General features: G+C 29.6%; 1 protein-coding gene across 3 annotated transcripts in view; it reads right to left on the bottom strand.

Annotated features, from left to right (window-relative positions):
• The window catches only part of LOC118202356 (carnitine O-palmitoyltransferase 1, liver isoform-like), a 130,135-nt gene that overhangs the window by 43,190 nt on the left and 60,114 nt on the right, over positions 1-26,831 (bottom strand). The window contains exons 1-8 of one of the 3 annotated variants that reach the window (XM_085824671.1): positions 26,629-26,785; positions 25,787-25,925; positions 22,565-22,719; positions 19,540-19,662; positions 15,091-15,302; positions 7,365-7,450; positions 2,544-2,648; positions 240-371 (exon numbers count right to left, since the gene is read on the bottom strand). In XM_085824671.1, coding sequence (XP_085680797.1) covers positions 240-371; positions 2,544-2,648; positions 7,365-7,450; positions 15,091-15,302; positions 19,540-19,662; positions 22,565-22,719; positions 25,787-25,917 — 944 coding nt within the window. In that variant the 5' untranslated portion in view covers positions 25,918-25,925; positions 26,629-26,785. Of the gene's footprint in view, positions 1-239; positions 372-2,543; positions 2,649-7,364; positions 7,451-15,090; positions 15,303-19,539; positions 19,663-22,564; positions 22,720-25,786; positions 25,926-26,225; positions 26,477-26,628; positions 26,786-26,831 lie in introns of those variants that run through there. The other 2 variants (XM_085824672.1, XM_085824670.1) reach the window with 2 other exon arrangements.

The following is a 26,831-nucleotide window of genomic DNA, read 5'->3' as shown; positions in this document are numbered from 1 at the left end:
TTATAATTTTTAATAAAATGAACAGAAACAAGAATTATTGGTAAAACATATTTGAACAGCTATGTAAATTTTCTTTAATCCTTATTATCGTTTACACTCAATTTGCCATAAAAATACAACCATAGAGAAAAATAATTTGAAGAACAACTACCGCTGAGCCATTAGGTATTCTGATTAGTGAAACCAAAAAACAAAATACTTTAGAATTTTAAATATGAGAAAATAAAAATTATCATTACCTCACAGTACTGAATAGCCTTTCATACTGTGCCATGCAAATAGGTATAGTGTTCCTAATAACTAAAGGTTCTAATTCTTCACGGTCAATTAACCGCTTAAACACCAGGATGTTATATATCAAAGAAGCTGCACTGAAATAAAAATAAATTTATCACATTATATATATACATATATATTGGATCAGTCCATAAATTTGTGCACGTTTTTTTTTTGGTAAATTTTTAAATAATATAAAAAAAAACACAATTTAACATTTTAATCAATTATATATTTTCCTCCATTATCTACAATGTCTCGTCATCTTAGAGGCAGCTTTTTCATGCCATTGCTGTAGAAAGACTCTGGTTTTGATGGGGGGAAAAAAAAAAAAAAAAAAAAAAAAAAAAATTTGAAAGTTCATTTTGTACATCCTGTTTAGGATTTAATTTTTTCCACAATAAAAAATTTCGTAAGGCATGAAATAAGTGAAAATCACTTGAGACAATATCTGGGGAGTAAGCAGAATGTGGCAAAAACTCCCAATTAAATTCACTAATTTTTTGCAACGTTGTTCGAGTCATATGCGGTCTAGCGTTATCATGCTGAAATAACATTTTCTTCATATTCACCCATCGAGTGCATTTTTTGATCAATTCTGAGTTTAGGCAGCAAAATTGTTCGCTATAAACTTCTGAATTAATCGTTTGATTTGGTTCTAATGGTTCAAAATGTCCTGAACGGGGTTCATCGTCAATGCTGCTTTTTCAGACTTAAAATTTTTTAAACCATTTCTGGCCAGTCCTTACACTAACAGTGTGTTTACCATGTACACTATTAATTTTTATCGCTGCAAACCTGGCAGATTCACCACACAAAAATAAAAAATGTAGTACAGGACGTTCGTACTGATTATCTATATCCATTTTCTATGGGTACTAAAATGCGTTCGATATTTACGAAAGTTAGTGATAAACTGATTGCAAAAAATTATTTCCTATGCAATTATTTATCATTTTAATTATGTAATTAAAATGAAAAATCACTCAATCAAGCATACCTACAAGCAGATTTTTATTTCTTTTGTTTAGGTGACAAATTCATGTTGATCACTTTAACAACAGATTCGAAGCAAAACATTATGTTACTGCAGAAATTTTTCCACAGTTTTTTCCATTGCAGGCAAATCCTATAAGAATATATTTGAAGAACTGAGTTTAACTCAGAAGGATGAGCATTTCATACTCATACACATAAGGAGGTATCAATATACCCTTTTCTCAAATTATCACCACCAAAATATGTTTTGTAGAGTATATCTGTTACCAAGAAATTATGAAACGCTGGCATTCTATAGAATGCTTAGGCACTGTATATAATGCCAAACATTTTTATGCAAAGTATGAAATATGAGACATACTACATACTTTCCCTAGGCACTGTATATAAAACCTAGGTATTCTATAGAATGACAAATGCTAGTTAGGCAAAGCATGAAAAACGGTCCTGATAAGGCTATTATATAAATTATGTGCATTCCTCAAAAATAAAAATGTTATTTTGAGAAAATAATGAGAGAGCCATTAAAAAATTTATTCAAAATACGTAAAGAGAAATGAAAGTTATACAAAACAAAATTTATGCTTTTCTTATTAAATGAAACAAAATTTTCATATAAAAAATAATATAACCTACTTGTTGCAATACGGTAGGCTTGAATGACATTTTGAATTACATTTTTCATGCAAAAACACTTCATATTTTGGCACTTTGTTTAGCACATACATTTGACTTCCACTGGACTGAGCAATTGCAACTGACTGGAAAGGAATTTCGCGTTCAGCAATATCTTCAGTTCTAAGCAATTTCTTATGGCATAAAGTGAATTGCGATCTCACATGTACTTGTTTTAAAATTACTACACATGTTCCAAGTTGGTAGAAACCATCCTCCGCCACACTCATTTACAACTGCAAATATATTGCACACATCACCTCACCCCGTGTTGATGTCAGGAACAGGAACTCGCCCAGTAGTTCCCAAACAAGCAGTGGGATATTTTTTCCGAATTCATTTTCATTTTTTGGCTTGCATGTCCAGATTGAGTTTTGAATTTATTTTACCTTCATTAGCATTTTCAGTTTTGAAACAAAGGGTGTACAAAATATCCATTTCTGCCTCTTTACTGGCATGGCCATAGAATTATTATAATTCATTCTCCATATGAAAACAAATTTTAAATCCTTCTGCTTTTAGATGCTGCTTTCAATTACACGAAGGAAAAAAAAAAAGGAAAGAAAAGAAATTCAATTCTAAATTTCACTTACCGTGACACAGGCTTGCTAGTTGGAATCCAGTAGCACTCATCACAGCAGTAATAATTACTATTATTAGGTAAAGGACTACGACTCATTAAATATGCATACTTTTCCCTACAAAGAGAATAATATATATATATATATATATAGATAGATAGATAGATAGATAGATACACTACAAAGTCTTTAATCCGGACTTCGGCGATTCCGGATTATAGATCATCAATTTAAATCTGGTAAGATGGCATGCAGAAATTATAAAATTAAAAATATGAAACTGTAATTTATGAAATAAAGAGCAATTATGATCTAAAGGGTATCAAAATTTACAAAAAAAAAAAAAAAAAAAAAAAAAAATGGTTAATTATTATTTGTTTACTTCATTAAACATTTCTTTCAATGTAAGTTATTTAAGTTGCTTCGTTTTATGTGCTAATACTTTCTCTTTAATTCTATAAACAGAAATCATTTCTTGTTCAGTTACAAAGTTCCGCTGTTCAAGTCCTGTAATTGCTGTGCCGAGAATACCGACTAACTTGTCAATCGAAATTTTTCGTTTTCACTAACCTCTCTGTCACTTTCTTCACGCCTTTATCCATTTTTTGCAGCAATTTCACTTTTTGTTTGATGGACATTGAAACATACTTTCACTTTGCAGATCCTTTGGCAGCTCCAGACTCGGAAACTCTTTTTGACATAATCGAAAGTTCAAGCTTACTTTTTATAAAATTGCTCTAACACTCTTAAAAAAATAATAAGCCGGATCCATTTAGAAGATTAAGCAACAATGCAATCTGCAACATTAATTAAAATAGATATTTAGACAATTTTAGCCTAGCTTATACCATCCCTTATAAATTAAACACGCATGTGTAAATGTATCATACGCATGCGTAAACGCATATGGGTGCTGACCTCTCAGTCTGAAGCACAGTCTCTGCTTATAAATGATGAAGTACTGCCCCCATCAAGTAACATTTTCACTGGATATAGTTTGCTCATACCATCATTAATAAAGCAAATAGCCATGCTAAGAAGAACATATTTGTTTACACTTGTCATTATAAGCAGAGCATTACCACTGTTGGACAGAAAGTCTGGAACTAGGGAAGAAAGCTCACTGGAACTACTCGCTGTCTCGTTTCTATTTTTTTCATTCACCTTCGATGATTTATTTTCTACTGGAAAATGCAGTGTCACGCGGTTTCTTTTCCCACAAACGGAACACAAAAACTTTGATTTGCAGTTTTTAACAGAATGATTTAATGCTAGGCAATTAAAGCACAATTTGTTACTTTTGATTATTTCAACTCGATCATTCACCGGTTGTTTCAAGAAATTTGGGCATTTTGCCAAAAAATTATTTTCCTCAACACACTTTAAACCTTTTATATCAGCAAGAAATACTTTTGAAACATTTTTTGACGTTTTGTAATTGTTGCGAGAGTTTTGAAAACTGTCCACACTTACGATAAGGGATTTTCCGTCAGATGTGAAAAATAAATCTGTTTCCTTTGCCATTTGTTGCGGCGGAAACCAACTTTCAGCTTGCCTTACAAAAATATGGGCAGACATTTCTCGATCTAATGTCTCAAACAATTTGGCTGATATTATGCATGCGCGGAAAGTTTGTAGCTTTGAGGTCCGGATTATAGATCATTCCGGATTATGGACGTCTGGATTAAAGACTTTGTACTGTATATTCAGTTTACACATAAAATGAATCTGTCATTAAAAAAAAAAATTATTTATCAATGCAAATATACTGAATATTCATTTAGGACAAATGCACTTGTGCACTTAAACACTTTCAATCATAAATATGAACTTAAAGTTACATACACAGTAGGCACCTTTTAATCTGATCACATCTGCCCACGGTTATTTTGGCAACATTAAATGCTTAGAAAAAATATCCTTCAAAACAGCAATGGAATTTAACTAATTTAAAACTTATACAACAAGAAACATAACTGAGTATTTCATTAGAAGTACAGAATTTCAATTAAGATAGGATAATGCAAAAATTTGTTTATGAACTATTCATAATGTCTACAGTACAAAATAATTTTTCACAACAGTTATGAGCTGGAAATTAATTTGACTGGTGTTGAACGTCTTGAGATTTTGAAGGCATCTCTCATTCACAAGAAAAGCACACACAAATGCAAAATTTTCATTCAGGTTTTTAAAGATGCAACCTCTCTCAAGCAAGGAAGGAAAAATTCTTCAGAAATTTTTTCTCTTGAAGAAGAGAGATCTGGGTCTGTACATCATCAAAAGTGACAGTTATTCAAAATCTAGGCTAAGGTTGCTTTTCTGCCTAATTTTAAATGGTTATTATAATTGAAAACAAGGTGTTAGGTGATATAATCCCTTATGTGGGAATTTTCTGATTCTTAGTAGTTTTTATAATTTACTTAAATTGGTGACTTGACTTCAGTTTAAGTTTTATTTGATAATTGTTTGATCACATTAGCTAAACTGCTGATCCCAATAAGTTATGTGTTTCCCACACTTGCATACAAATGGGTGAACTTCAGTAATTTGATAACAATATCTGAATGATAATATTAACTGTGATCACATTAAGTGGCATCTACTGTAATTGAATATTAAACTGGCAATAATTTCATAAAATTAATTTTATGAATTGAATAATTTATGAGCAAATCAAAAAATTTAAAGATCAGTTTCTGTTTTGTATACTATTTTTCCATGAATACAGATGCACAACTATGGAGAATACGTATATGTATATATAATATAATTTATTTCCTAAACAGTATTGATTAATTGATTATATTATCTCCTAAGTTTAATTAAAGTAGAATTATTTTAAAAGTGTGCATCCATACTGGTAAGTTATATTTTGAAAGATGTTTTGAAGTACATGTACACATAATTTGAAATACAGATGAGATGCTTTTTTAAAACAAAGAAATCAAGCAATTACTCAATTGATATTAATAAGCTTTTGCAGTCATTTGGGATTTTTTTTTTTTTTCCAGCAAAAGAAGTGAAAAATGCGCAATGCCCTCACCAGGACTCGAACCCTGGACCTTTCGAATATGTACCGAATATGCTTCCAATTACCCTCCGATGGCATGAGAAAGAAAATAAAAAAATCCTCTTAAAGGGTGACTGGGGATTAGGGGACCCAATCGCCAAATCCTGGTAGTGATGAGTTATCATCCACCATTTCTTAGCTCAGGTGCCATTGTAGAATCATTAGGTTTTATGATGCCGGAGATGTAAAAAATGAGCAATGCTCTTGCTGGGACTCGAATTCTGGACCTCTCAAATGCACATCGAGAATGCTTCCAATTACACCACCAAAGCATGTGGAAAGGAGCGAGAAAATACCTTAAAAGTTAATCTTTTTTATATTTCAATCTGAAATGGATACTAAATATGATATACTTTCCCAATGCTGCTTTCAAATCTTTATTTGGATTACTTATGGAAAAACTTTATTAGTATTGAATTTATCACAAAGTGCCAAAAAATTGTTTTAACAATATATTAGATCAATGGTCTTTAAACTATATTTCACAGAGGTTATTTATATTCAACTTCTCTACAGTGGGCCACAAATCAAATTCCAAATCAGAAATAATTTTGAATTATTACATGGAGTGTATAACTAAACATCTAAAATAACTAATTAAATAATGTATTTTATTTCATTTCCACATAAAATTCCAACAGCACTGACATATTTTCAATTGTGCTTTTTAATATTTATTTGCTTTAATATTTTTTAACATCATAGATGTTATTAGCCTAAAGCTTCACTTTTTTGACCACATTACTTTTCATATGTTGCCAACAAAATGCTATCACCATGTATTATTTCTAAAGAAACAATACAGTAAATATAAAAAAAATTATGGCAACACAAATAAAATGATGTTGCCACCAAATGTTATCCTCTCATTTTATTTTTAAAAAAATAATATAAGGAATCTAAATTAAATAATGCATGGCAAATAAAAAAAAATATATGGAAACATTTAACACCTTATCATGTATTCTAAAGATATGCAATATAAAATACTTTTAACTTTCACGAGCCAGTTTGTTGCAATACTATACCTTTTTATATTTGCTATATTATTTATATTTGGAATGCAAATTCGTGAAAGTATCCAAATGACTTACTCCAGATATCTTTGCTTATAAAAACCATTACTGCTTAGAGCTATAAAAAAAGTTCCAAATTTCTGGTTCATTTTTTGGCTCTTCTGGCTTGTTTATTACACACAAAAATACTAACACACTGTTTGAAAACACTGAAAAATACCAAAATAATTCATTTAACTATTTGTTACGTTGAAGCTGTGGATGACAACTATTTATAAAGCAATCTGAAAAGATTTTTAAGATTTAAAACTTTTATTTTGGGAAAACAGTAAGACACTATTATACTATATCTTTCCAGGCATATCAATCATCAGTTGGTAGTTATGCAGTTTATATATACAGCAATTACCTGTGTGGTTTAATAGATTTAATTTAAACAGTGTAATTATTATACATAGCACAGTAATTATCCTTCCACGCATTCTGCAATTTTATTTATTAAAATTACCAATTGTAAGATCCAGTCAAATTTCATAACAAAAATATAGTAAAATCAGAGTCTTATTTTCGAGTAAATATGGTACATTATAAAACCAAATAAATACGTGATACTTATTTCATTATACAACTAAGGCCATTCTTATCTTTTTTCTGAAAAAGGGGAGGGAAAGATTGTCTACTTCTCCAAACTGGTGATTAAAGTATATCAAACTACTGGGAAAAAAAAGAAAAGATTATACTTACCACCAGTCACTAACATAATTTTGGCAAATCCAAGATTTTAAGTACAAAAGTTTTTGCAGTTTATGGGCTAGAGTACTCTCAAACTCCTGTAAACAAAATAATATAGATTTTTTAATAAAAATTCCAAATGGTAATTTTTTTCCCTCAATTACACTTTGAAAGTTAAAATCATAAAATGCATAATTTCTTGAAATTGTGGTATTAGAATATAATAAATTAAAACTTATTAAAAATTAAATTTAAGTAAAAAGAATTCAAATTTCAGATAATTTATGAAACTTATCAGTCAACAGTTGAAAGTATTTAACCAAGTGATTTATTACAAGTTAAAATAAGAAAATGGCCATTAAATTCAAAACTACGAAAAAAAAAAAAAAAAAAGAGGTTTTCAGGACAAATTTTTACTAGACTAAATAGAAAGTAATAAAAAAAAAATCCATTGCTCATACACACACTCTCAAAACATTGTTCGGTAAATTCTGGCTTATCTACACTAAATTCCTGACCCATTTCAATTAATACCTTTTCTGATAAGATATGATCAGGAAAACTTTAATGAAAATGAAAAATGCAAATTTTAATTTTTGTACACATTATTTCTAAAATTAACAGTAGCATTTTAAGTAAAACATTTTCAGATATTTTTATTTAGAATTTTTGTTTATTCTAAAAAAACAAAAAATATTAAAGGTATAAGATATTAACACTGTACTAGAAAGTTAGTTAAGGTTTTCTTATGCTCTCCATGAGCTCACAGTTCACCAATCTACCCTTGGACACACTCAGCCTGACACAACTTTTCAGGCTTTTTACCTTTATTACTAAATATTGGTTACTTTGAACTTACACCACATATAAGTAAAATCCCAAAATTTTTAAAAGCAGAATACTTTTAAAATTCTAAATAGAGTATTAAGTATCGCCACACAGTTTCCTATTCCCCCGTCTTCTGAAAAGATTGATATGAATTGATATGATTCTTGAAGAATCATATCAATGTTTAGTTTTCAGAATCATATCAGTGTTTAGCTTTGTTAACATAATGGCCTATACAATTCAAGTTGTAATTTTTTTAAGCATCACTTTCTTTACACTTAAACCACATAAAATTCAACAGCAAAATCACAATATTTTTAAAAGCTGCTAATCTTTAAAAATCCCAATACAGTGAATTTACATGAATTATTTCTTCAGTCTTTTCTCAGTTCATCCTATCAGTATTCCGTTTTCTTAGTGGTAGATGATGTAGACACTTTTTTGGAACCGCCTTTTTATTATTATTATTTTTTTTAATTTTATTTACTTAACATCACTTTCTTCACACTTATGCCATGTGGTAATCAACAGCAAAATCACAAAATATTTAAAAACACCATCTTTAGAATTCACAATAGAATGCTAAGTATGGGCACTCTTTTCTTTAAGTCACCATATTATTTCATTAAAAATAATACGTAGCCCTAATATTAACATATTTTTACTTGTGTTTTCATACTTTTTTAATTGTAATCACGAAAAATTCCAGGTACTATATTTCAACGAAAATATCCATTTTGCTTGCTACTGAATGTAATTCAGTGATGTTTTTGCATATCTTTACGTAAGAATAAAGGACACTTTTTCCCCAAATGAATTATAAAACTGCTTTAAAATGGATTGAGAAGAGACTTTTTCATGGCATCTGTACATAGATACTTCATCATGGCAGCCATATTTGTTTACATTTGAAACTTAGCAGAATAGTAAATTAAGTCGGTTTCTGCAAATTCAGCGGCGTTTTGCCAAATGGGATAAAAAATAAATTTCAGTTTTGTGCACCAAATAATCTGCCTTCTTGCACGCTGGTCGAGTTTCTTGTTTTTGCGTAGAAACTCTAATTGGAATTGTAAAAACTGTTTTATTAATTGTTTTAACTGTATTTTGTATTTTATATTTTTAAATTTTTAATAAAGACATTTTGAGGTTTTATGTATTTTTGCCTTGCTGCGAAGTAAGAACTGAATTCATTGAATGAGAAATCTATCTCTAATGAAATTTGAGGAAATAAGTTTAAATGAAATGCAGCAAAAACTGCATACAATTTAATATTCCATATATGGAAGTTATGTGGTGTACACATCAGATTTTTGCCTATGAATGTTCTTCATATGAAACTGAAGAAACAAGATGAAAATTAATACGATCAAATTAAAATGTAAACTCATCTGGATACTGTGAACATATGGCAAAAGGAAAATGCCAAATTTTCCTCTAAACTAATGAATATCTTATATTAGAAAAGGGGGGAAAAAACAAAATGTGTGTGTATGCACTCAAGCTGATCTTGTAAGGTTAAAGAGGAAAACCTCTTGACTCTTCTCGTCCCACAACGTGAAACAGCAGTCAAATATTTCCCTATTTGCATGCAGTGTACTTATCAAATGAAAATGCATTCTTTAGCATTAAATTTGTCATAAATTACTATTATGTTTAAGCATTATTATTAAAGTTTAACAATTTTTACCTAAAACATTGTGCACAGTAAAATTTTTTATTCATTTCACGAGTAGATTTAATTTGTCAACTTGAAATGCTCATTGCTGCGAATAGTTTGTGTTTTAAGAATGATGGATCTACCTTTATTTAATATTTAAATCTTCATTTAATCTTATCACCAAGTCTCGAAATGTATATACAACTTTAAGTTAGATTTATTTTCTGCTTTTTAATTCTCCTATTCTCATTCCCATGCAGTTCATACCATAGTGAGTTTCTCAAGTTTGGTAATTTGACTTGTTAAAGAACTGGAGGCATATTTGGCATAAATTACTATTATGTTTTAAGCATTATTATTAACATTTAACAACTTTTACATTTAAAACATTGTGCACAGTGAAGTTTTTGATTCATTTCATGAGCGGATTTAATTTGTGAACTTGAACTGCTCGTTGCAGGGAAAAGTTTGTGTTTTAACCCTTTGATGGTTATGAACGAGTTCAGCTCGCAATCGAATCGTGCTTCATAATGCGCGCAAATGAGTTCCGCTCGGGAGCAAGATTTTGACCAAAATGGTTAGTAACGAGCACTACTCGCGTAGTGAAATTTTTCCCCAATGTGCGCTGACGAGCTGACTTCGTTCGCCATTATTATTCTGCACTGATTGTGTTTCAAAGGAATGCTACTCGCGAAATTTAGTTAGTTTTACTGTCTACAGATGGCAGTACGAGTTCCATGAATTTCTTTGCATAATGAAGGTGGATTTTTTTTTGGACCTTGTTAATTTTATACGTATTTTGGCGCGGTTTTTAGAGTGTTTGTACAGTAAAATGGCTCAAAAGCGAAAGTTAGATAGGTATGATGATGATTATGATTGTGATACAGAAAGCTTATCAAGTTTTGAATCTGATGAAGACTTTGTTCACAGTATTTCAAGCTCAGAAGACGATTCAAGCGATGAGGAAGATTTTTCGAGTGTTCGACAGTTGTGTATGATTGATTCAAGTTCTCACGCTCCTAGCCGATTTAGTTTTACTGGTGATGTAGGCATGAAAGCTTGCGTGACAAATATTTCTGAAATTCTCTATTAGAAAGAACCTACTAGACGATGTGTGGTATGTTGCAGCAAAAATGATGCTAATGGAAAAAGAATTCGTGAAACACGTACGTATTGCAAAGACTGTAATGCCCCATTATGTGCAATTCCATGTTTTAAAGTATATCACACACAAAAAGATTTTTAGGTAATTACTGTATTTATACTGTGCTTTATAAAGTTTTACATTAGTTGTATTTATTTGGTCCTTTCAATTTAATATTTGTCTTATATTTATAATTAACTATTATTATTTATATAATTGTTATAATCATTTATAATTTACTGTTTAATAATTATTTAAAAGCACATAAAAACTGTTATTTATGTACTACAAATACTTTAAGAAATTTTTAAAATGCGCAAGGCGAGCTATGTACGGTATCGCCAGAGAAAGGTGACATTTTCGGAAGAACGGCGGGGGAAAACAGCTGCCACTTTCGACTACTGTTTACTCCTAATGCTGCGCGAATTAAATAAATGGAAACTGCTCATTTCCATAACCGTCAAAGGGTTAAGTTGATGGATTACCTTTTTTTAAATCTTTATTTAATATTTAAATCTTCATTTAAGCTTATCCACAAGTCTCAAAATGTATATGCAACTTTAGGTTCAATTTATTCTCTACTTTTTAATTCTCCTATTCTCATTCCCATGCAATTCATACCATAGTGAGTTTCTCTCAAGTTTGGTAATTTGATTTGCTTAAGAATGGCATACTAGTTAAATTATAATATACCAAAATTATTACTTTCACTTTTAGTAGTTTGATGACTTCCAAATAACTCTTTTGGCATAAAAAGTTAATAACTAGACAGCTAATTAAAAAACAAAAATCATCTCTTGATCAAAAGTCTCATAGTCCACTTATAGCATGTAATATGCAAAGTTAACCCCCCCCTCTTTTGCACAGAGTACATATATTTATTTATTCACAGCAGGGATTCTTAATGAGGTCAGTTGGTGAAATTTTAATGAGAGCCAATGATAATCAAGGGTTGCTAGCTAAGTACTGTCTAACCACACTAGCGAGAGGAGTTTGGGTGAAAGCCAAGATGGGTCAGTTTAATTGAAGGGTGTGGGTAAGCATGGATATTTTTCCCTCTCAAAGGACATAGCGGTTGTAACAACAGCTTTAATATTGTTATTAATCTCTCATGCATTTGAAATAGATGAATATTAAATAATGTACAGGTTACTGGCAATATTGAAACGCAGGCTCGAGAGCTGCATGTAATTACTTTTTTTAAATAAGTTTTTATAACTTTTCTGCTCTTGCTTGTATGTTGCCATTTTTTTTTTTTTTTTAATGTAAAATAAAAGTTACTGCTGTGTTCCATCATTGGAGTTTGCTTCAAATTGTTTAAGAAGTATCACAGGATGTGGGTGAAAAGCGTGGGTATTTTTTCCTCTCCGAGATCGGGGGTCATTTAGTGCTTTTTCTTACAATCGTTGAGCATCGCTATTACTGACCTTCTTTTACTTTCAAATCTTGATTTTTATGACGAGTTCTAGTGTTCCAGAAAGCTCTAGAAATAAACCTTTCCACAGCAATTTTAAGAAATTAGTGTGTAACATGATTAAAGTTTGTGATGAAGAATCACAATTAGGATGACTGACCATCCCAGTTATGCAGCCAACACGCAGAGCGAGTAAGATGACTGGCATTTCTAATGCCAGCATAAACAGAATTCATAAAGAATCTGAAAGTAAAGAAAATGTTGAATTCTCTTCCGCTAAAAAAAGAAAAGGGAGAGAAACTGTTGTAAGTACAGGATTAGATAATTTTGATTTGGATATTTTAAGATGAGCAATTCAAGACTTTTATGTCAAGGAAAAGAAATTCCCAACTATAACTAAACTGATTTCTGTATAAAAAAACACAATCAGCTTTCCTTGGCAAAGAGAAATGCTAAGAAAGATTCTCCGAGAAATTGGTTTCATCTGGAAAAAGTCACAGAAAGAAGTGTTTTACTAGAAAGACCCAATGTATTTGAGGAATATGAAAAGGTACAGAGAAGAATTCCATTCCCTAATTTACATAGAGGAAACATGGGTAGATAGCAATTTAACGTTTGGAAAATGCTCGCAATCAAATGAAGTCAGTGGGATTTTAAAACAGGGAATGCTTTTCGACGCATAATAATTTTATGTGCTGGGGGTGAGATGGGTTTCATTTCCAATACTAGTTTAATTTATAAAGTGAACTCTACAACTGGCGATTATCACAGACAAATGAATTCTTCAATATTTGAAAAATGGGCAAACGAGAAGTTAATTTCAAACCTACTGCCAAATTCCGTTGTAATTATTGATAATGCACCTTATCATTCGGTGCAGCTAAATAAAACCCCCAATGCCTCCCAAAAAAAGGAAGATATTATGCAGTAGCTGACAAAAAGCAACATTTCTTTTTGTCCGAATTTGCGAAAACTGGAGCTGCTGGATTTAGTGAAACAAAATGCTCCCAATGTCAAAACTTTCAAATTTGATTGTATAATGGAAGAACAAGGCCATACAGTTCTGAGACTCTCACTGGCATCTCACTCATAAACGGCATAGAACATGTATGGGCTGAAGTAAAAAATTATGTTTAAAGTTAGAACACGATTGCAGATATAAGCATGTCGAATTTATTACATTTCACAAATGAGGTTTTTGAAGGCATTTCATTTAACAATTGGAAGAAGTACTGTGATCATGTAAAGAATTTAGAAACTGAATATTGGAGAAAAGATGGTATTATAGAGGAATTGTATGAACCATCGAATTTTACTGCCAGCGACAATTCAGATTATGAATTCTATACGAGTTCCGAGGAGCCTTAATGCTGTGTCACCAAAAAAAATGTTAAGGGGGGAAAAAAGACATGGCATGTCTAATTAAAACTAAAATAATTTTTATTAAATTGCTTTGTGTTATTTATAGATCATTTCATTATATTAATAAATGTAGTTTATTAAAGAATATTTAACAGATAAATGTTTTTCATTCCATGTTTGAAAATATTAAAAATTAACTAAGATGCATTATCTAAATTATTATTAATTTAATAGTTATCTATTAAATTATTATTAAATTAATATATATGATCTATTAAAATATTTATAAACTGATGATGAATTGTATTAAGACAAACAGTTTACTATTACAGTTCTTTTAATGGTTTTTCTTTGAAATGTCATGATCTGATGTTTCTACGCATTTTTATTTAATTCTATAATTTTAAAATTTCACGATACATCAGCTTAAAATGTATAAAGCGCAGACAAAAATTTTCTGTTGCGCAGCACTTGAAAGATAGAGCGTGAAATGGAAGAACCATTTAAAGCTAACCGAGCTACTGCACTCACCCCTACATCACTGATAGATAAGCCCACTTCTGCCCCAAACCGGATGTTTACATAAATCTGGAATACGTGGTTGGACAGTATGTATCGGCATACTAAAAATCCCACTGATTTTTAAAAAAATTAATAAAATTTATAATTAATTTTATAAAACTGTATCACATAGTTAGAAGAAATCATAAAAAAATATTGTAATAGATAATAATATTTTTTAAATAGATAATTTTTTATGCAATAAGTGCAATACAAAAAAGTAAAATACAAGAAATCACAAAGAAATACAAAGAACACAAATTGGAATGAAAAATAAACAGGTTAAATATTTTTGAATGAGGTGATCTGAAAATTAAATTAAGCAATTTTATGCCAAAAATTTAAAAGCTGCATCAATACATCAAGTGCAGACATCACATTAATGAATTAATTTTGTTTCTGAAAATGTGTTCACTTTTGTAAAATAAATCTAACTAATCATTTTAAAAATTTGTTATCCATATTCTTAGTCAAATTGTTATTTTTATTTTATATATGAACATATATTCATATTATAGTTATGTTGCATGCTGTATGTTGTAAAGAAAATGTAAGATAGTTGACGAAGAAATTTAAAAAGGGTTGAAGTAAGAAAAAGAGTAGGGATGGGGAATCCTTGCTTTAGAGTAGGCTTATTTTAAAGTAATTTACAACATTGTTACCTAACGGTAAAGTTACGGTAATGCAATTTTGCTGTTTTAACCTAAATGCATTAATAGCTTGTTTTTAAATGTTTTGAGAGTTGACACAAATATAAAACATTAAAATATACCTTTCCTTGCATCTGAATTTCTTTCAGTTCTTCTTCAGTGCAAAGAGGCTTTAGTGACTCATATAATCCATTAAGAGTATCTTTAACTGCTGGGACAGGAAGTCGAGGCAACGATCTTTGGCAACTATACAGTGAAGGTTTGTAGCCGCTAAGAAGTCTAACCGCTCCACACCAAACTGTTGTTAGAATTGTATGACTTTTTGGATTTTCATCTGAAAATGTAAAAAGACTAATAACAGATGTTTTAACTTTACAAAATTTAAATATATAATATAATAATATAAAAAAATCTTATTTCTGTTTCTCATAATGCAAATTCAAATATTAAAAAAAAGTATCCATAAAATGCAATAGTTGTTATGGTGGCTAAAGACTTTGGGTATGATCCATTAAAAGTTACGCAAGTTAAGCTCACTGTTACAAAATAAAAAAATTAATTACATAGTAACTAATATAGCACTAATAATTATTTTACGATACTTGATGAGTTTTGGCAACAGTACAACTTGTAACAGTTATGAGATTAAAAATTATATATGACATATATTATTATTGACTATAAGCATATATTAATAAAAATCATACATGACATATATTGTTATTATATAATTAAAAATTATACATGTCACCAAAATGTGTGCAGTGCAGATTTTAAAATGAGAGACAGAAATAAAGGGGAAAAAATGATCTGAAAGGATTAAAATTTTAACGTCCCAACAGAGGGATTTTTAACGCTCTTGCTGAGCTTGCAGTTTACCAGTCTGCTCTTGGATTCAATGTTGCTAGTATAATTTTATCTCTTTTATATTATTTACCACTTTCATCACACTTACACTACATAAAATTCACTAGTAAAATCACAAAATTTCAGTTCATCCTATCAATGCTCAATTTTCTTAGCAGTAAGATGAATTAATTACATGACCTTTTTGTCTTTTTAATTTTATTTATTAACCACCATTTTCTTCACAGATACAACACATAAAATTCAACAAAAAATCACAAAATATTTAGAAACAGCCTGTTTTTAGTATTCTGCATAAAGTGTAACCAAATATTTTTTTAGTCCAAAAGGGCTATTTCCAAACATGATTTTGCATTGTTTCCCATTAATGCATTATTTTGCTTTTAATTCAAGTCTGTTATGTAAGATAATTTATCTTACAAATTTAATTTTTCTGTTATCTATGAACAAGCTAAACTATTTAAAAGCAATAGATGCAATTCTTAAGAATATTATCTTTTAACTTTTGAATTTAATCTGATTCAGTTAAAAATGCATTTAATATATGATATATCTAATTTTTAAAAAATATTTTTACAGAATTACATTATAAATTTTTCACTTTTCACTCGAGTCACTTGGAAAAACAAAAGATAATATTCTATTATATAAAGGTTGCTATTTATATTTCTGGCCTAATAATGAAAAAACAAACGTTTTGATCAAAATTGATTTTTATTATTTATTTTGAATTTTCAAAATATTCTCTACGAAGATCAACCCACTTTTGCATGTGTTTGAACCAATTTTCGAAGCACTCTTCTCGGTCTGATTGAGGTAACTCCAAAACATGAGTTTTGAACACATCAACCAGTTCTTTGGGTGTCACAAATCACTGACCACAGTTTATTTTTCATGTGCAGGCATAATAATAATAATAATAAAAAAAAAAACACATTGGGTGCCAAATTAGGGCTGCACGGTGGATGACTCTTCAATTCGATGTTTTGACCTGTCAAAAATTCCTTTGTTTGAGAGCTCACATTCTCATGATGAAGAATGATTCGCCTTGTCTGCTTTTTTCGAATTTCTACGATGATTTCTGGCAAACAAATGGTCATTTACCATTCAGAATTGACAGTACTGCATTGCACTGATGCCACTGGTGCCACATGCCAGTAATGCCAAAGAAACAGGCAACCATTTGCTTCGATGCACTTCTTCCGTGAACAACTTATGTTAGATTTGGCTTGTCTTGGAAGACTCATACAGTCGACTGCTGTTTCATTTCAGGCTCATATGCATAGATCCATGATTCTCACCTGTGTAGATGTTAGGCACATTTTGAACGTATTTTTCCAACCTTTCCATGTACCAATCGACACGAGCCTTCTTTTGAGCACTGGTCAGATTATGCGCGATCCAATAAACAAATCTTTTTTTCAGCCAAATGCTCCTGTAAAGTCTTACTGATGCTTGTCATACTAATGCCCAAAGATGCCTCAATCTCATGGTATGTCATATGACGATCTTGCTTTATCCATTCAGGCACAGTATCGATATTTTCTGGTACAACAATTGATTTTGGACAACCTTCACAGAATTCGTCCTGGAGTGGATGTCGACCATGACTGACTTTAGACCAGTTTTTTACATTGCAGCACGATGATGCTTTATCACTGTATAAAGAATTAAGTTTGTCAAAGGACTCTTATCTTGATAATTCACATTGAAATTATGAAAAATAACGCACGAAAATATTCTCGAGTCAATTCCATTTTTTGCCAGAGATTAATTTTACAATTTACTGCAACACAAATCATGCTAAAATGGCAAAATATCAAACATTTGACTGAAATCAACTGAGGTTGCCTAGCAATAACTAGATTTTCTTTCTTCATACGATTACTCTTAAAACTGATTTTTATGAAAGCCTGTTTTTATGCATGAAACCTATATCAAAACAGCTTGGTTACAAACAGGTGCTACGTATTTTAACTTTTAAATACATGTAGATTTGAAATGTGCAATAAAAAATATGCAATTTTTATAAAAAGTCAAGAGGATTAAAAAATTACAAGCTAGTAAACTGCAAATCTAATGCCACTGAAAATATAACTTCTTTAAGGGAAGACAAACACATGCCCAAGATCCAACAATACTATTACCTCGGGACTATGTGCATGTGTGTATAAAAAGAATAATTAAACACATACTCATATTATTACAAAAGCACCACCAAAATGCATGGCAGGCGTATAATGGATAGCACTGTTTAAAAATGCAACCTTCTGGATGCAGTAAATGAAAAACTATTTTAACTCCTTCGCGCCGACTGTCACGTATATGTGCCAGCAACGAACGCACTTACCTAGCGGCCGACACGCAGGCGTGCCAGAGGATTGTTCCATTCTCTACCGACTGACACGTATTTGTGCCAGTACTTTGGAACGTTTTTCAAACTATAATTTCTGCCACAAGATGGCACTGTATGTCCATATGGTTTCAGATACATGTAAATTAGACCTTCTACTCAATATGAGAGAAGCATGACTCACATACACGTGTTTTTGATTATATAAACAAACGGGGAAATAAATGTTTCCGAATGGCGTGATTTATGATGTCTCTTTAAATCGCACTTTATTCGCACGTGGTAGTTGTTTACTGCAAGTAGAGAAGTTTTATTTGCTCTAAAGCGTTGGGTATTTCGGTTTGCAGTTCAGTTTTTAGAAAATAATTAGATCTTGTTAGACGTGAATTCTTTGTTTTTACCGTTGCAATGTCGAAGCGTCGAAAATGTTTAACAGAGCATGAAATAGCAGAAATGATGCAAAATATTTCAGATATTGATTCTGAAATTCTGATATTAATTCTGAAAGACTAACTGAAAGACATTTTCCAAAACTTTGTTCAGAAGAGACTGATAAGAAAATGAGATGACGATGCTTCGTTTGTTCACATTCCCGGAAAAATCCTCCAAAACGGCAAATGAATTATTACAAGTGCAAGGAATGTAACGTAGGACTGTGTGTAGATCCCTGTTTTCAAATTTTTCATACGAAAAGAGAATTTTAAGTAATATATTTAGTTTTCAGATGTATAATGTTAAAATTCATAAAATGGTGAATAATTAAAATAAAATGTGTAAAATATGCATTTAAACAAGAAATAAGGTAATTAAAGTATATATATAAAAATATTTATAAAGCCGTTTAAATACTCTATAGAGCATTATTAAACAATGCGTTGATAGTTCGGAAATTTCATGGATTTAGGCTTAGTAGCAAAAAAGCCCCCGGCCCTGGAGAGACGCTCGCGTAAGACACTGCCAGCCTCAGCGATAAGCGTGCGTTTTCGCTACCCGGCTCGAAGGGGTTAATCTTAAAAATGATCATCAAGGTATTCTGGAAATAAAGCATAAAAAATATACACATTTTTCATAGATGTAGGACCAAAACATGGCAATGAAGTTACAATGACATTTTTTGTATTTATTTAAAATTAAGAGAGTGCACATTATGTACACTTGAATTTCTCCCCACCTGAATTCTTCAGTTTTGTAGTTTTAACAACACTTCACTGGCTACTGAATTTGGGGGGGGGGGATAAGTCATATAAAAACAACATACAGACACTCAAAATGGCAGAGGGCTTTGAATAACATTAATAAAAACAGCTACAGCTAAGACACATAATAAATATACACTCATATCAATACTTACACATCCAACCTCTGTAAGACAAAAGAAGCCTTAATAAGCTTTGTCGTAAAATCATCAGTGCTATAAAAGAAACAATTCCAACTATACTGGATACAATTAAAGCTTGTAGTGTTCTAGGACAACCTGAAAATATAAATTTATAAAAATTAAAGCACAGTTAATCAGCTAATAAAATTTTTAAAACTGTGTGAAAAAGTATTTCCCATAATTTCAGCAATATACTACATGAAATACAAAAAATTAATGAACTTTGAAAATGTATGATATTAAAGAAACTGTTAAATATCTTCATTCATAAAAGTTATTTAATGCCAAAGAAAAAAATTGCAAAACATATGGAAAAATAAATACTCATAAATTAGTCAAATGATCATTATGAAAGTGTACTCTCGTGATAATTTACAAAAGAATAAAATAATAAGACATATGTTTCACATTTAAATCAACAGAGAGAGAATACCCTTGCAAATACTTTTTAAATAGACAGATTATATGCATACAAGATACACTAAGTCATAAAATTTTATAATAGGAAAAATTCTTTTTGCCTGACATACAAACTTGAATTCCTCAAGATTATTTTTTTAAGATGTTTCAAACTGGGTACATTAACAACATAAATTTAAAAAAAAAAAAAAAACCCAAAAAATTTTAGGTATTTCCTTATTAAAGCGGTCTTTAAAGTTAAGATTCTATAAAAATTTTCAGTTTCTAAAGGTCCCACATATAATGTATAGATACATTGTAATTCTATATATGGAGTCAACTTACAGAATTCTACATAAAATAATCAGATTCAGTTTAAAGAAAACTGAACCACAATTTAAAACATTCTAAATGAGTTACCTTGCTTTAATGGTCTATTAAAGGTCCCATTAAAATTTTTGAATATTTAAAAAGCATTATAAAATCAACAAGATTTTCTTTTGGGATTAAAGAGAATGAATTAAATTTTCATTTCTGCCCAGAACCAATGCAATTTCTTCCTATCAGAAAATTTTAATATAATTTTGATTTAAAAAAATAAGGAAAAATAATTTTAAATAATAATTAAGTTTAATTAAAGCTAAGAAACTATTTTTCATATGAGGGATATATGTAAAGCATTTAAAAGCATTCATTTCAGAAATTAAAATTTTATAATGAACAGCATAAATTTAACTTTCTTAACTAACCTTATTATTTAAATTGATTTTACTATTTTACAAAACATAATTTTTGTATTATATAAGCAACACTGTCCAAGCAAATTGCACAAAATATTATATAAATTACAAACTAAAAAACAAGCAAAAATTTTGACTAAAAAGTAACTCAAAAATTACGAATAAAAAGGGTTTATTTTGGCTCTTCTATATTCCATACGATAATGTTAGATACTGAAAACTTGTTTCGATTACAGTTTGAAAACTTTGCAGATTTCTATTGAATTATTTTCAGTGCGAGTTTTATAAAATTTAAGAATTTCTATATGTTTATTAATGTCTACAAAACTTTTCATAAGAGTGGGAAGCTGTCATACAAAAGAAGAAGTTAGAAATTTCAATAAAGTATTAAAATGAAATTTTTAGAGGATTCATTTGGTGGCCTTTAATCATGCACACTCAAATTTTCAACATTCATAAAAATTTAACAACAGATTATCAAACTGTTTTGGCTCACACTTGTTTTCCAGATACTTGTATTTTTTTTTAAATTTATTTGCATAGATCTTGTACTATTTTGAAATAGAAACTTAAATTTCTTTCTAATATATTATTTTTTCCTCTGTTTTAAGAATTGATCATTGTAAAATAACTCATAAAAGTATTATCCCATTATTTTGATGTTTTTATTAAATCTAAACTGTTCAAAGTGCCCCAATACTTATGCGAGTTCATTTACAGAACGTTTTGAATAAATTGCTTTTTGGTATTTACATACAATCCCATCAACCATGAAAATTGGCTACCACTAAACACTTCAAAGCCAATCGCTCTTGCAGAATTCTGAAGAAACTGATGCCTGAATAAAAAATCAGCATTTGATCTACGTTAAAAAGGCTTTTGTTGATATCAATTATTTTGTTAGGCCCTCCGATCTTACCAGAAACTTTGTTTATAATACTATTAGATTAAACCTCCTGGAGGTAATTTTGTTGTCCCACAGATAGTGTTCTTTTGTCAGCCTTATTCAACTAACCATACTGTAATACACACTTTATGATGGTAGGATCCCTTAACTTTGAAAATAATCTACTGCTTGCTGCTCTGAAGAAGACAGTTCTCAAATTTTAATAATTTTTTCCCGAAAATACAAGAAAAAATACAGCAATAACAGTTAATTTATATCCTTATTCATAAAATCAAAACATGGGATATTAAGAAACAGTCAGGGTTATATCAAACAAAAGTGCAGATTTTATGTTGTTACATCCCACTTATCCATAACTGATGCTAAATCATGCTGCTTTGCGACAGTTTCGTGGTCAACGGAAATAATACATAAGTACATACTTTTTAACTAAAATCGCTTTAAATAATTTTTTTAAAAACAAGCAAGTTTTAAAAAAGATGACCAGTAGTATACATGAAAGAAAAATAAAGTCAATTTGATAATATTTAGTAACTGATATTAGGAAATAAAACAGAAAAACAAGTGTTTGAAAACAAATGTGAACCACTGTAAATGTTAAAAGAAACTGCATCCATACCTATTCAGTTAAAGTAATATAAGGGTTTGAAAAGTACCTAAAATAACTAATTCAAAACAATAAAGGATAGAAAAATTGTATCTTTTAGTGCCAGTTGTGGATAAGTGTTTTATATAAATCATTACATGCTTGAACAAAATTTTGGTACTTAGCATATTATCCCATCGATCATTGGTAAAAATTTTGGCAACGGCCACTAATTATTACTGTGGAATTCTAAAGGACATGGTCATCCATATTTTGTGCTAAATCGCACTACTTGGCCACTAAATATGTAAATACCAATGCTATTGCCATTAAGTAATTATTGAAAATAAAACAAGCTTAATATACCTTGAGGAATGCATAACAAATGAGCAATATTCCAAAGCGATGCATTAATGCTTGAGGTTAAGCTTGGTTCTATTAACATCAATAAAATACATGTAAGAATTGTAAATCTAACATTTGATAAAGAAGCAGGCCAAACTCCATTATATATAAGGTTTCTGGAAAATAAATAAAACATTAATTACCACTTAGAATATCTATTACGATTCAACATGTAATACTTCACAAAGTACATTTAAATATTGAGTATCAAAGTACATTTTAATATTTTGAGTATATTGAAATACAAACTAGCATTTGGAAAGGAGTTCACTACAATAAATTCACATAGAAAAATAGAAAGAAGCTGACTTTAAGCAATTTCTATTATTTCTGAAGAAATTATGCGAATACATGAACATGCACATATTATTAATATTCATGATGATGCACTAAGAGATAAAAATATAATAAATATGAAAATATAATTATTAAATATATCACACTGAATTTAAATCTGCCAAAAAAGATCACTATCACTTATTTATACTTCAATTATCATAAAGGTTAAATGCTTCAGTACCAGATAGTTTATTCCAAACTGTTTGGGAAAATTATATGAAAGAATATTTAAAGAATAAACATTTCTTAATCTATTTGTGAACTAGCCCTAGGGAAAATTTCCATGCTCTTCTGTTATCAAGACTGGATTCAGAAATGTATGTATGTATGCATATTTGTATGTATTTCTGAATCTACTCCCGATAACAGAAGAGTACCAAAATGTGTTATAGAATTACACTTAAGAAAAAAAAAAAAAAAAAATCCAATATTAAACTTCTTTGGAGTCCTTTAGAATTATAGTCCAATTTTCTATAAATAAAGTTGTAATAGTAACTTTTAATAGAACTCATAAAAGAATTAATTTATTAAAAAAAATAAAATATAAAAAAATGATTCAATTTATAGAAAACAGGGCCATAATTCCAAACAAGCTCCCTTACTTTAATTTTCTAAAAAATAACTTATGGCAGGTTTTGATTATTTAAAAGCATTATAAAATCAATCAAATTTTCTTTTGGTATTAAAAGAACTAAACAAGTTTTCATTTTTGAACAGAATTTTGTATCCCAAATTTTGACGTAAAGAAGAACATATGGAAGAAAAAAAAACTTTTAGAACAAACTTATTTGTTTCTTAACAAAACATTTCCATATCATATTTTGGTATATTTTAAGTAACAGTTAAAGTTAAAAATCTATTACTCTTACACAATAATTAAAAGAAAATAAAATCTGAAAATAAAATTTTATAATTAATGACATTTAATCTTTGAATTAATTTTATACTTTTACAAGATATATCTTTATATTATAGATGCAAATATATATTGTATTATTTTGTATAAAAATTTGCACAAAATGTTATATAAGTTTAGAGGTTAGGTTAAAAAACATTATACTACAAATAAAAAGGCAGAAATTCCATTAAAAATGATTCAACACTTAAGAATAAAAAGTTTGCTTTTCTATATGACATAGAGATTGGGACTACTGTTTAAAAATATCATTCTATAATCTTTATAAAATTTGTATATGATTTTGCAAAGTAATTCTAAAGATACTACAGAATGTTACACTTCATACAGCATAACAGTGAGGTAACATAATAATTGCCCAATTTTCACTGAACTTAATATTAGAACCTAGAAGATACTGAATATTTTCTGGAAGGCTTACATTCAGCCAGCACTCAACTCCAATTCCAGCCACAGCCCCAAATAAAAAAAGCTCTGGTATTTTAATTTATTACTGAACTTATTTTGTCATTAATTTTTTATTTACTTTTTTTTTTTTTGGATTTTATTACTTGTTATTTATTATTTTATTTACTTCATTTTTTTAAATCTCCTGATGGCCTTCCACACAGCTTTGCCTCTTATAAAATTAAACCTTGATTTCTGTTCAGTATGAATTCAGTTTTTAAACCAATGCTGAGAACCTATTTTAATCAATAAGCAAGATACTAACAAAATAAAATAAAATAAATATCAACATGGTAAAAATAATATTTGAAACTGAAAAACAAAAATTTTCAAACAGGTTATTTGAGAACACTCTCAACACAAAACTGAAATCAATGTTTAACTGAACTATAAACAGCTAAATAATATGTTTCAACACAAAAACAAAAGGGGGAAAATTTTACAAATATACTTTAAACCATGAAAAACTATTTTTTCATTGTTTTTCTTGAATCTTGAATTTGCACTAATGAATGATAATTTCATTTTATAAATATACAATTCTGAATGTGCAATTACATATTTCCATTTCATCTTTTGACAGCTTTGAATTTGCAATTATATACTACCATTTCATCCTTTGAAAACAGCTATACTTGCTAAACTCTGCTTATTACCACAAAATCCAAATTAGTAAAATTTTATATGCATTAATGATACATAATGTAAAACTCAGATCATTCATTTTAGAATATTGTATTTGCTTGCTTATTTTTACACTTAGCTTTTAACCCAGGTTCTGAAATTTTTTTAAAATTATTCATGCAATTTTCTTCCTCATTGCTTTCAGAGAAACAAGTTCCGCTGAATTTTGAAACAGATTCATCCACATAGTGATTTTTTTCATCTTACTAACATAGACTACCTTGCGAAATACATGTGAAGATCACTTTCCCTTGTAACTGTTAAACTTTATGCCAACCTCAATAAAAAAACCAACCAGTCGTACGAAAGCAAACACAAATTACCATTAAGATTTCACTTAATCAACTGCATGTTCATCTTCTCTAATTATTCATGAATGATTTCAGGCCTAAGGAGTAGCAAAGACACAAATAGGAATGGGCAAGATTCGAGTTACAGGGAAAGAGAAATAAAAATATCTTATTAGATATTGTAATGTTATTATCATTATGCACTCTTTAATGAATTATTTTATGAATGCTGGTTTTTTTAAAAGAAATTATATTGTGATAGTTACCTGCAGTTTATACATGACTACTTTTCATTTGATATTTTCTTACCCTAACTGCATCCTTCGGAAATTAAATTATTCCCATAATTTTCCCCTCTGGATTTCTGGACAATTAAATTAGTAAAAATAAAGGGGCGGAATCCACATGTTAATATGGTACAATTTAATATACACAGTGAGAGTCATAACAATTATCAAAATTGAAGGGAATTTTTATTTCCATGATGGACTAACAATTAATACTTACCTAACTTTGTAATAACGTTTAGTAATTATACTTCTAAATGAACCTAAAACATCTTTCCATGATTGAGGAGAAGATATTTCTTCTATAGTATTTACTCTTGGTTCAGCAACTGCAATTCTTGCTTCTGCCATCTTGCTGACTGTAAATATTTATTAATATTATACTTTTAGAGATAGAATATATTCAAGTATATATAATGCTGTTATAGCATAAACAAAAGAATAAAAGTACGTGGTAATCTATTCCACTTTCAAACAGAAGCGAAAGTGTCAATACAGTATACATTTTATTCCTAAATAAACTGAAGAAGTCAAATAGTAGTACAAATAATCTAATAGTCATTTAAGGCAGTATTCCATATGAATAAAATAACAATGATTTAGTACAAGTAAACAACCAAAAAATGTTCTGCAGTATTTGTTTACATATCTTTTCTTACCTAATGCACATGCAGATCTGCAAATCAATAAATCCGCGAGCACTATACATAGATCTTCAGACAATTGCACTCGAGTTAGTATTACTATATAACACACCTGTTTGTTCAAATTAGAGTAAGTGCTAAATAATGGTGAACAGTTTGCCTTAATAAAAGAAAAATTCGCATCAAATCTTTACATGCTGAAGATACTATTACTAAAATGAATATGGTAAAGTAATGGGTTAACTTATGAATTGTCAAACGAATGTAAACACAAAAGCACAAGTACGTAAAGAACAATGCATCAAGTCTTTTCTCCCAAAGCTCGATCAAAATAAGAAATCACTTTAAAACGTAGACAATGAGCAAGACTTTACTTGTTGTACATACCCAATAAAACACCGCTATCAACAATACTTACGTTCTTCGAAATCGGAAATTAATCCACACAGTATTCACAAACAAAAATTAACCATCGCTGCTAACCACCGTGTGTCGCAATCTACTGATACACAACACACACTAACAGAGAAACCTTGAAGCAAGGCGACGAAACGGTGAAAGTAGGTTTAAAAGCCTCGGGAGCTCTTGGTTAGTCACGTGTACATGACCACATGACTAAGC

The sequence above is a fragment of the Stegodyphus dumicola genome, chromosome 10 (genome assembly GCF_044657685.1).
Source record: "Stegodyphus dumicola isolate Sdum_Otavi_A_Nest chromosome 10, ASM4465768v1".
Lineage (NCBI taxonomy): Eukaryota > Metazoa > Arthropoda > Arachnida > Araneae > Eresidae > Stegodyphus > Stegodyphus dumicola.
The sequence above is the reverse complement of the archived record's forward strand: the minus strand, read 5'-3'. Positions and strand labels throughout refer to the sequence as shown.